General features: G+C 33.7%; 1 protein-coding gene across 9 annotated transcripts in view; it reads right to left on the reverse strand.

Moving 5' to 3' along the window:
• LOC128675166 (agrin-like) overlaps window positions 1-12,817 on the reverse strand; it is a 168,248-nt gene that overhangs the window by 25,044 nt on the left and 130,387 nt on the right. For all 9 annotated transcript variants that reach the window (XR_010370099.1, XM_064436450.1, XM_053754408.2 and 6 more), the window contains 7 exons: window positions 10,756-10,965; window positions 8,235-8,444; window positions 6,419-6,643; window positions 5,314-5,529; window positions 4,315-4,536; window positions 2,822-2,925; window positions 1,623-1,737 (listed from right to left, as the gene is read on the reverse strand). Coding sequence is in view for 8 of the 9 variants with exons in the window: in XM_064436450.1 (XP_064292520.1) it covers window positions 1,623-1,737; window positions 2,822-2,925; window positions 4,315-4,536; window positions 5,314-5,529; window positions 6,419-6,643; window positions 8,235-8,444; window positions 10,756-10,965 (1,302 nt within the window). In the remaining variant the exon portion in view is untranslated. The remainder of the gene's footprint in view (window positions 1-1,622; window positions 1,738-2,821; window positions 2,926-4,314; window positions 4,537-5,313; window positions 5,530-6,418; window positions 6,644-8,234; window positions 8,445-10,755; window positions 10,966-12,817) is intronic.

The raw sequence follows: 12,817 nt of genomic DNA on the forward strand, positions 1-12,817 counted from the left end.
GGCGATAAAATGAAAGCGTCTTTCTATGAAGATTTTCAACTCTAAAATATTTATAAAGGAAAAACGGAAATGTTTTACGATTTTTCCAGGAAACTTCTTTAAATAAAGTACAAAAATAACTACCTCGTAAATAATGCAAATACTTTAACTTTTAAAATTACCAGATCTATTAATTTTTCTCTTATATTTTTATAACAACATTATTTTTTTAAATAAATAGTAAATACTAGTAGTGGTAGTTACAATATACTACAATATACTTGTAAGTTATTTGTTATTGATCCAAGCAATTGATGTACAATCTAACATTATTATAATAACGAGCTTACTGACATTGGAAAAAGATTTAGCTCAGTAAGTACGCCACAAAAGGTTCGATCCACAAAACAACCTGAAGATGCAAACAAAGCCAATTTATTTAATCCTTATGTGGATTTGAGTAAGTACCAGCAAAAAAGGAAAAAAATGGATTTCAAACTTTTCAGACTATTGAGATAAAATATAGGATGATAAAACTGCAGTAAAAATACAAAAAATAGTCAACTTTCCATTTTAGTTTCCTTTGAGTCTTCAGAGGATGTCAGAATACGTCATTGAATATACATTGAGTAAACAATAGTTTGAAACAATGCGTCTTTAAATACTTCTAAAATAAAATTTTATTGAAACTATTATCCTATTCTGATATTGGAATGTGCGCAAATATATTTATTCTTAAAACGTAACTTTTACTTAAAAAATATTACACTGTTTTTTATTTTAAAAGATTGGTACCTATATTACAATACTATTCTAAGACAAACTATGTGCATGCACTGTTATGTATTTTTAGGTAAATCAATAATTAATGTAATCCAATATGTATTCCCTGAAATAGCAAGCCCGATGCTCATTTCCGCCATGCACTTGCATAATAATGCACTAGCTAGGTGTCGTGTACAGTTCGTGGCAATGTTATGTTTCTCCACATAATTGTAATTAATCGGTACATAAATGTTGCGGTGTAAGTACCATCACGTGCGGTTGCACGTAATTTGGTTTGTAGCAAAAGATTTAATTGTATTTCCATTATTATGAATCATCTGATGAAAAAAATACGCCGAAACCAATTAGTAAAGATCTAGTTCACTAGCACTTGACCAGTTTTTAAATCGAGCTAATCGAGTGTCCGCGGCTTTTTAGCTTCATCGATTTTTACCACCCTGCGATGCCACCGACATTACCAAAAAAGAACAAATTTTATATTTATGTTCTAGTTAAATAAGCACTGTATTATCAAAGGGTTCTATTTTTGTTATGACAAACACTACTAGTATTTTTAAGCTTTTATGTAAGGTTTAACTTACGTTGTGATATTTTCTACTTTTAAATTGTGTTTTGAAAAAACATTGCTAAAAACATAAATTACTTATTCCGTAGTACAAAAATTGACATCATGACGAAGTACTGCTTTACTTTTAACTGCCTCCTTTGGAAAATGAAATGAAATCATGTACATACTGGTATGTTGACATTACAGAACAGGGATTTATAGAAAACAGTCTAACAAAATGATAACTATTGTTATCATTCAATTTAATCATTTAACTAATCACATATACTTAACACTACTTTATACTTACAGCAATCGCCCCTGTAAGTAATCTTGAGGTCACTTTGTTCCCGACATGCCATTGAATCCAGTTCACATTGCGAGGGGTACGTTTGGCCGTCGGTCCCGCATACCACGTCCGATTCCTAGCGATATAAAGGGTTAACTTATGGATAATTTAGCTAAGAATGTCGGCTGGGCCCAACCCATCATAGATTAAATATTTGAACATCGCGGGATATTTTATTGAGTTGTATTTTAACTATATTTAGTTTATTACTTTTTTACGCAATATAAACAAGGGTTAGGAGTTTATTACTTTTTTCTTTAGTAACATTGTATTTTTAAGTTATAGGATTTATTTATAAGTTACAAACCATGTCTCAAGTGAGCTCAAATTGCAGCAGTTGGATTACCTATTTGTTAAAATATAAATAGATTTATTTATTCATAACTTACTTCAGTAACTAAAAAAAAGACAATGAAGCAATTTTAACTTGAACTTTAATGAAATCGAATCAACAGAAGTGAAAACTCGATTAACGACTAAGAAGATCTTAAAATCAATACGTCTGATCCCTTTTAAGCTAAACTGGTTATAATCTACGTCTCATGCTACCCGGGGTATTGTTGAGAGCTATGCTTGTGCATTATTTGAAATCTACTTAACTTGATTGGATTGAAATTTACTTTCTCCCGAGGTCAGATATCGAGTAAATTATTAAATTTCGTAAATTTTATAAAGGTTAAACTTTTCGTCGACTGAAATTTTACTAATTTTACGTTATTATAACAGAATTAAAATTGTAAGATACTTAAAAAAATATTTCCATACTTATAAGTACCTTTTATTAGAACTTTAACATCACAAACAAATACGACGCCCGTTCGCTATCTGCAGGTCCTGGGTTTGATTCCAGAGCGGGCAAATATTTGTATTTGTGATCACATATATTTGTTGTTCAGGGTGTGTTCTGCCCATTTATGTTGTCCATTGTATTCGCGACACAAGTTTAGTGCAACGTGAACGCAAAATTATATATAATGATTGGTTATGATATTTTTATAAAAGTATAAAATACGGAACTACAATATAAATTATACATTATTATTAGATGTTTCAAAGCCAACAAAAACAGACCCAGTCACAAAGAAACCATGGACATTCTAATCAAGGTAGTTGACAAACACACATGTGGCGATGTCCTGATTCGTAATTAGAGAGCTCACCTGCGACGCAGTGCAATTGTGGTTGCATCTACACACTGGACGGCCGGTGTCGGCGTCCATGGTGCAGTCGCCGCCGCCTCGGCACACGATGTCCGCGCATGACTCTGATTCACAGACAATACAATCAAAACATAGCTAGAGATCAAGGCCATATTGTCCATGTCCACGTGGGAAACAGGGAACTTAACAAATGAATTGAAGTAGTTGTAAGAGATTTTAGACCGCTGAAAATGCAATGTTATGGTGAATAAGTTTGCAACTTGATGCTGAACTCAAATGCTTTACGGCAGTGGAAGTAACCAGAAATGCGCTCACATGAGAGAGCGAGAGAGTTTTGTATCAGTAATAAATATAATAGTTTTTTAGTCAATAGCGATCTATCTATAAAATAATTTACATGCATAAAACTTTTTTAATTTAATACACGAACAAAATACCGCGTAATTATAAAAAAAAATACTCAAAATATAGTTCATATGAATTTCTGAATAAAACATTCTGAAGGGTTAAAATATACACGAATACAGTTTAGCATACCGATTTGTTCTTTCTTTATGTTAGATATGAAACTTTTGTTTTATAACTAAGTTTTATGCATCAAGTTTTCAAAAATGTTTTGTACTAATCAGGCACCAATAAGTAAGCAAAGTTATAACGAAGTTAAACAAATAAGCTGCCATACTGACACCAAATTGGCTTGAGGCGAAAAGCTCTGCCAAGAAGCTTTAAAGTTGATTGATTAATAATAAAACTCTTAGGAAGTATCTTTTGAGAATTCTGGCGCTGATAAATATATTTTCCTTTTGTTTTTTGGAACATTGTTAAATATCAATAGCAGTGTAGGAAAAAATAATCTGTTGTCTCCGTTCATCAATCCGCGTCGGTTTCAATTACGACCTGCATTGGAGCCATTTTAATCTCTAATTGACATTTTCCGCGTTATAAGTGATAGGTTTGGTGCGATTTATTACTGCGTGTGAGTTAAGCAGAACAGATGGCTGCGCTCGGAATTACGAGGTTGACAAAATGCTCCAGGCGGTAACAGAATTTAAAATTTTAAAGTAAATCTAACGCTTCCCTGGATTTAATGACAATCAATCAGTGTCTAAAAATGTTTACAAAATCAAAATTTCTAATTCATTGTTAGATAAGAGGAAAACGATGAATCAAGAATTTGCTCTGAAATGATTTAATAATAAAGATGAAGCTCGCTTTCACGAATTTTATAAATGAAAAAATGTTTTGGTCTTTTAAATTACTTCAATGTAGCTATTGCTTATATGCCTCTATATTTTATTTGTTATTTAAAAGCTAGTCTTAATAAAATAATTTAAAATTATATGTTTTGATTGCAAAATACATGAAAAAAAGAACATAGGGTGTTCAACGAAAATCCACTGGGGTTAAAATTGAGCGTGGAATTTCGTATTTGAAACTTCTTTGTTTCATGAACAATATTTTTTCATATAACAAAAAGTAAAAAGACAACTCACGACAAGTTCCATTATACAGCACCCGTAGTTCCCCTTCCTTGATGCCTTCTTGGCAGGCGTGCATCCTCATCTTGCACTCGCTACCGTACGTGTTGTGATCTGAGGCGCAGACCGGCGCAAGCGCAGGGGGACACACGGGACATGCGCACTGCGCAGTCCCGACGCGGGACACGCACGCTCCGCCCCAAGGACAAGATGCGCGGGCACACGGATTTTCTACGCCTGTATATAATGTTGCACAGTTTCTCACTTCTGTTTGTCATACTAAATACAAGAGTAGATTTGAAATTGATGAACGGACTCGTATATCGTAGCAATTCGCTTTTTTATTTGGGCATAATTTTTTAGGGAAATCCATTTTCGTTATCAGAAAAAGAGTAAACAACCGTTTACTTTTTCAATTACAAAAAGAGAACAGAAAATTAGAGCATGTTGTGCAGAAATGTTTGATATTCAGAATCTGCTACAACTTATATCATTTTCTGTTAACAAAATTACTACAGGAGTTTATTCCAAAACATGTATTATTCAGCGCAGCACGCAAAAAGAGAATAGATTAACAAGCGATAGATGGATGATTTAGTACAAGTTGTAGCTTCGCTGTCGTAGCATATTCAAAATTAAATTAGTGCTCCAATGAAATAAATATACATTTCTTTTCAGGGTAAATATCACTCCTTAATAAATAAAAGGAGTAATACTGGTTGGTTTTGGCAGTTCAGTATTTTTATATTTGTTATCAAAAAAACTGATAAATGAAATCTGGAAAGTAGTATAGTAATATGACACAGAAGAAATTAGACACAGCTACATGTTTTCTACCTTACAGACGTACAAAATTTGGCCAACTAAAATTAAACAAAAACCAACATTTGCGTTGTACATAGGTCCATATATAAAAATCTTGACTATTTTCCAATAAGACAAATGAAATTGCAATTTGTTCCTTAGAAAATGGTCATGTTTATGGTCATTTCATTTATCATTTTACATACTCACCACACGTCCCCATGTACGCCACGCGTATATCTCGGTTCTCCATACAAGAAGCTCGTTCCAGCAAGCAAGGGCTCTCGTACGTTTTGCCGTCCGATCCGCACACGGGCCGGACAACCGACTCACAGTCAGAACCGCAGCCGCACACGGCGACACCACGCGCGTCCAGTGAACAGTGTTCGCGGAGACCACATTTTACGGACTCGCACGGATGTTGAGCTAAAAAAAATTATAATATTAAAAATAATATCAGGTGGAATGTAAAAAGTTTAACATTTAACTGATAAAATATTCTACACATTTTCTTGTTGACTTAAGTAGGCCTCAATTTATAGAAACAGTTTTATGTAAACTTATGTAACTTTTTTCTGTAGTTTCACTGTGTGTATAGGAAGATAAGGATTCAATACTTCGATGGTTAGTAGTCAATAATTATCTTAGTCTAATTCGACAAGAAACTGGAAGAAATTTCTGTCTGTCCACCGTAATCTGTCCACTTTATTTTATAATGCCAAATAAGTACATACAATATTCAGTTATGAATGTAAAGTAACTTTAAATATCGCTTCATTATATCGATCTTTAGCAATAATTTTTATAAAATTTACCTTTTATAAATGATTATACAAAGTAGAAATTATTGTCACAAATTGTAGCGTAATATTATGGAAAGTTAATGCTATCACTGAAACCCTTTAGGTATTAATTTTAACAAAATTATTTCGTCCTTGTCTCAATATCTTTTGAGCCGACAAGACGGTTGAGCTCGTGTCCAATTACTTTCTTTAGAACAAAATGTCCCTTTAACATGGGCTACGACAAAAGCTGACGCTTAACGTTTTCAAATAAAGATTTAATTTTAGATTAGAAGACATGACATTGAGGCTTTTCTCCCTGGGTGAAATTTTTGATTTTCATTATCGATATTATCGAAGTTATATTGATTAGTGTGGTTTGGGTTTATTATTAAATGATTGCGATTATACACTTTTACAAAATTATGTCATGAAATGTTGTTGTTAGTAATTCACCTGCAATAAACTGTGTAAGGTTTTTGTGTTTCATTGGGTACGATAGTACACAGACTAATATTTTATATTTCAGTTACCTGAGGCGCACTCTCCTCTGTAAGCGATAGTGAGCTGTTGCCGCGTCCGGCAGGATTCCCGTCTTAGCGCGCATTCGCTAGGATAGTCCCGGTAGTCGGAGCCGCACACGGCAGACCCGGGCCGGACGACGAGGTCGCACGGTGGCCCGCACCGGCAGGCCGGCTGACGCAGCTCGTTTAATTGACAAACGCTACCATCAGCGCATTCGTGTTCGGAACAAGGATCTGGTGAACAATAAGAGTATGTTTGGACGAGCTTAATTTTTTTCTTTTAACGTCGATTTGGTATACCGCCTTAAACCTAGCTGAAACTTGTTGAGCATTTTTTAAAATTATATAGTAAAAGTGAAATTACTCAACGTTGAATCAAGATCAAATCTAAAGCGACTTAAAAATAATCTCGTAAGACGCCTCTTCGAAAGTTACTTTACTTGTTATTATTAAAGCACAAAGTTGATACCGTCAAATATTATTTCTTTTAAAGTAAAGATTAACATTTTCCTTAAATATTACACTGAATATGTAAAAGCTTGTAAATGTACTCAGACTATAACTGTATTAAAGAGAATAACTACAAATGTACTTTAGATCGAATGTTCTGTACAACTTTCGTGAAAAGGGAACAGAAATAGACGTACACACGTGGGTACACAATAGATAAAGTAAAAGAGATTAAGTTACTTTGTGAAAGGAAAAGTAAGAAGCGACCCACATTTTTATTTGGCATCCAACAAATATTGAACAAGATTCTTCAGTGAAGAATATGCGAATCAAATATTATTTACTGTTTGGGGACAGTAATGAAACATGAAAGTTTGAAAGTAATATTGCTAAGTATAATTTCTTTGTAGGTATTTTACAAATATACCTACTTCCTTAATTAATTTTCATATTACCTAATACAAGAAGAACTCTGAATGTTAGAAATGTTTACAAAATCATCTATATATAGCAAATCGCACATCATATGGATGACGCTAGACGCTGCCGTCATACTAGGATATTTTTAAAATTCACATTGGCTGTTCAGAAAATCAAAAGACAATTTTTTTATTTGTGTATTTTTTTTTTTTCTGAAATTGTTCGACGCCGACCAAACAAAAATTTTTTAGAGATATTATCGCATCTCCCACCCGATATTTAGATAAAATCATTGCCTATGTTACTATCTGAGTATAAGAAAGGAAAAATATGTACCTAGGTACTTTTCAATATTCTATCATCGAATTCTGCTATAAGAGTTTGAAATGTCCACGTGATTGATAGAAATTATAAAAGTCGTGCTCTATTAACAAGGTGTGCGTGACACCTATCTCCTTTCAGCCTATTTTATTCTTGACGTCATCTTAACGAATTTAATGTTGACCTTTTTATATACTTCACGTCTATTATGAAGAAGCTATTCTTAACGAGATCCTTTCATACTTCCAAACATCGCCAACAATACGGGGTCATTTGTTCTAATTAATTTTCCTCATTAAACCTCGTCGAGGGTTGTGGTCGAAAGTCTCGAAAATGTTTTCATTGCATAATTGTTGTTACTTGAATAAATAACCCACGGGATATTAATTTTTTTGCAACTTTTCTTAGGCTTTTGAATTACAAATTATAAGATAAATGTGCTCCCTAATTGAAAACAATGAAGAATAGGCTTGACTGATGCTCCAATAAAACATTTGAACTAGAAAATAAAATTTTGCACAGAGTTGATATTTCTGTTGAGAAGAATAAGAGTGAATCATTACCAAATAATATATATACTTACATAAAAGAGACATAAAAAAAAGTAAACTACATAAAATAACAGATCGCTCACCGCATTTCCCGTGGTACTTCACAGTGATGTTGAGTTGATTTTCGCACGCATGTTTGTCAAGATGGCAAACCGAGGGATACTCCTTGCCGTCGGTTCCGCACACTGGTTTCCTTCTCTGGCAACTCCTGGCACATCTACATTCTGGCTGGTTGTTGGTAACCACACATCGCGCGCCAGTGGGACATGTCACGCCAGTGCAGGGGTCGCCCGCTTTTGGAAAGAGAGAAAACATAAAACAACCTTGATTTCTCCTTATCGCATTATTATTTTTTTCTGTTGATCTGTGTATTAAGCATACGGATACAGATATACAAGTAATATTTTTTTTAAATGTCGTGTTGGTAAATTGACTTTGGTTATCAAGATTAACTACTAACAGATTCAAAAAGGTAATTCTTGTTTATAAAATCTGTTTGTTCAAAGTTTACACTGAAGTGTGTGGAAATACGAATTGTAATATATATAGAACATAACATATATTTTCTTTTAGTCCTAAATGCAAATTAAATACTTTCTAATAAAATAAAGACGATATACACTTAAATACGTTTAAGATAACATAACAAACGTTTAGGAAAAGAGCGCATAACAGCGGTCTTTTCCTACTAAAATAATAATTTATTTATGCTATACAATAATAATTGTGATTTATGTACAAAACTCTGAAATAAGCGTACATATTCAGCACGGAAATAGTTGAAGCAAGCGCTTCAAAACTACCATATTTCCTACAAGACAAAGAGAAGTTCCCAGTCTAACTGAAATGTCGTGGAGTAACGACGGACGCCATGTGGCAGAATATTTTTATGAGATTGTAGCTCGAAGTAATGGATCATTCCAACGATTCGCATTTGTTTCATTTTGCAATTCAAGCTAAACTTTATATACCTACCTAATATTTTTTAATTTTTTTCTATACATCAATTTAGCTTTTTATCTAAATAGATATAAAACTAGCTATAGTAGCCTATGTTTGACCTTATATCGTTTGACCGTATGTGTATTCCAATTTTCATTAAAATCGGCCGATCGTTTCCGCTATGACAGCAGACAAACAAACAGGCTTTCGCATTTTTGATATTAGTTTCGATATGGAACTATGGATTGACAAATGACAAACATGACAATATTATAATAATATGCTCAAGTCCCACATGATTTTCCCGTTCGAGTTGGTTTTTTTTCAACACTAATTAAAATTATTAACAAGATTGTATGTATGTACACATATGAAATTATTATGAGATTTGAATTTGTTATAATTTTATTTGAGTCCAACAAATGTATTATATTGATGTACAATACAATCTGAAATCACAAGAGAACGTTACATGCCAGAAAATAAGCCTAATTGACTATTTACAAATCAATCTCAAGATAACTATTGCCTTGACTGCCTATTAAGGAAAAAATACCTAACCATATCGATATTTTTTCCTGGGACTTAGATAATAATAATAATATAATCTATATGTACATAAAATATGTGTGTAGTACTTATATGAAAGGTTTTGTCCTTTCTCGTCCGTGTTTAGCGCCCGATTCGAGTTTTAAATACATAGCAACGTTGGGTGACGATATTATTAAATCGATCGTTGCTGTGTTGCCTAGCTATTTAACTTCTAGTACAAAGATTCGTGTTGGTAGTTTCATTAGTCTGTAACAGCTTTCAATTACGGTCACAAAATAGAATGATCTTTATTCAGAAATTGAACTTTCATGGGAATTTTATCATATTTCCCAAATTTAGTTATATTAATTAAATTATGTTATATTTCCCAAAAAACTAAAAACTATTATTGGCATTTCGGAACGACTGCTTCAAAGAAATTCCGAAAGGAACTCATTTATACTGTGTTGGTCTCTATCATGCCAGAATAGTGATATGGAAAGAAAATAGCTTTGTGAACGAAAATCAAACTTCTCAAAGTATATAAAGAGAATGTACTACACTTAATAATTAGTATCTTAAAAAACTAACTGCTTGGAATTTTCGAATTCAGCGCTCAGGAAGCGATCCTTTTTCCAATCTTTGATGATATCACAATGAGTGCTTATTAGAATAAGTAGACTGCCGAGTGCTTGTAAAGTAAAAGTTCGCAGTTTCCAATCAAAGTCATGCCACAACCATTTAGTACTATATTGGACTTCACGTGAAGAAACATAAGTAAATTACGGAAAATTGCACTGCTCTTTTTATCAGCTACTGTGTGTGAAATGGAGAAGTCAAATAGCAAAACTCCCTTATTGACGTTCTTAATAAAATCTTCTTAACAATATTTGGGTACTATATAACATTTAAGTAAACTCATATAATGACACCGATAAAAAAAGCTCTCACAAAAAAAGAACTAAGAACTAATTTTATAAAAATAAAAGATTTTATAATTGTGATTTCTAAAATTGTATGCAATTCTAACGCCCGTGTATTTTGGATTTCCATACAATTTCGAGGTGCAAGTGCTGCATATGCATTGGGTGTGCACGGACCTTGAAACATTTGAACAACAGCGATACGTACCGCATTCACCTTCATGTTTGACGCGTAGATTGAGCCGTCTTTCGCACGCTTCTTTGCGCAAGTAGCAATGGTTGCGATACGTGCGGCCTGCGGTGGAGCAGACGGCCGCGGGGGACGCGGGGCAGGAGGTGGGGCACGCACAGTGGGCCCGCCCATCCCCCAGCGACACGCATTCTGCCCCCCATCGACAGAACGTCTTCTCGCATGCCTCTGAAATTATTAAATTATATTAATCCACATGCATTATTTATGGAAATTACAGAATATGAACTAACAGCTGTTACCCGCAAAACCGCCCGCGGTATTAATTATTACTTTGGATCATTAACTATATGTATTCCATCAAATCGGACAATGGTTTAACCGTGAAAGAAAAAAGTACACCAGAAGAAAGACTAAACAAAGACGAAAAAAGTCTCTAACTTTCACTTGCCTCCCATTTTACAGTATGGAAGTATGGATGATCGAAATGCAAAATCAGAAATGGCAGGAAAGCGCATTTAGAGGCTTAAGGATATAAATCCTGCAGTGGTTGTAATGAGATATGCCAAGAAAATGAAGAACAAAGAACATAAAGGGGGTACCTATGATTTGAAAAGCTTAATGGCTTATCTCTCTAAAGTATATAAACAGTAGATTTTCTCCATAAAATACAAGATCATTCAGAAAAACGTATAAAGCATCCTGTGACAATTATTATTCGATAATTTCACTAAATAATGTAAAGTCTATAAATGATAATAACTAAGAGTGGGATGCGCCATTCAACTTTGACATTAAATTTGACTCGTGCAGGATACCGAAAAGTACACTATTTTGTCTAAACGTCGGCTGCGCGTAGGTTGAAGTCAACGTCAAAACAAGATTTCAAATGGCAGTTCAATTTCGACTAGTTGAGAAAAACCAATTCCAAAAATCTGATGGGTTGAAACAATAAAGTTAATGGGAGCTTATGTCGCGTTTTGTTATCTAACGACGACTGATCATAAAAGTAACTCCAAAGCAAATACGACAGTAAACCGCGTCTTTCGCAACAAAGTAACAGAATTAAACTGATAGATACCGGGTAGACGTTCTAGATCCCTAATCACGGGCATTGTTGTAACGCGGATAGCGCTAATAAAATCAGGACTGCGACGCGAGCTTAGAACTCTTTGAAGAAGCCATAATTCTTTAGCCAACTTGGCAAAGAATGACACAATTTCCAATTTTCCACCTGGGGAAACGTAGCCGTGACTAAATTACTGAAGAGACTGAAATAAGATGCGAACATCCGCCTTGCTACGGGATTGTGTTAGCGTAGACTTCGGGGATTACTGATTTCTATCGTCTAGTTAAAATTCTGAGCAGCTATTGTCGGCCGCAAAGTCACACAGCGGCTTGGCAAAAGTTAATTTACAATTTTCGTCTCCATTTCAAAGCGCTTTCGATTGTAGCTTAAAAGTTTTTGGTAATCTTATGAAACCATTGATTGTCTATTCTTCTTACTCAGAAAAAAAAAGATGTTGAGTAAAAAATTGAAATTTAATTTTGTATCTATAGAATATAATATAATTTATTTGTTTGTTATTTAGGTGTGAATTTTATTATTAGTTATTATTAAAATATATAATGTTAACAATAATGTTAAACAATTTTAATGGAGTTTATTACAAAAGTAAGTAAAAAAAAACTCGAACTTGTTTTTTTTATTCAATTAATGAACAGTTACATAAAATGTTATTGTTCGTATTATTTGTTACCTATTTTGTTGAAATTGCGTATAGGAAAAATATGTTTTAAAACTATCAACACAAAACATACTTCTCGCCTATTTCATTAAGGTATTCCTCGAAGCGCACTTGTTTTGAGCGCACCCGTCGAAGCATACCATAGAAGCGCACCAAAATTGTTCTGATACGAAATCTAATTTATATCCCATTTGACATAACGTTTGTCTCTTGAGAAAATCGAGCATCAGAATCCAACCTAGAACTCATTTCCTTGACTTTTATGTAACGGCTGAGACGAATCCGCTTAAAGAAACAAAAGCAACCGGAAATAACAATTTTGTAAGAAACAA

The sequence above is a fragment of the Plodia interpunctella genome, chromosome 2 (genome assembly GCF_027563975.2).
Source record: "Plodia interpunctella isolate USDA-ARS_2022_Savannah chromosome 2, ilPloInte3.2, whole genome shotgun sequence".
Taxonomy (NCBI): Eukaryota; Metazoa; Arthropoda; class Insecta; order Lepidoptera; family Pyralidae; genus Plodia; species Plodia interpunctella.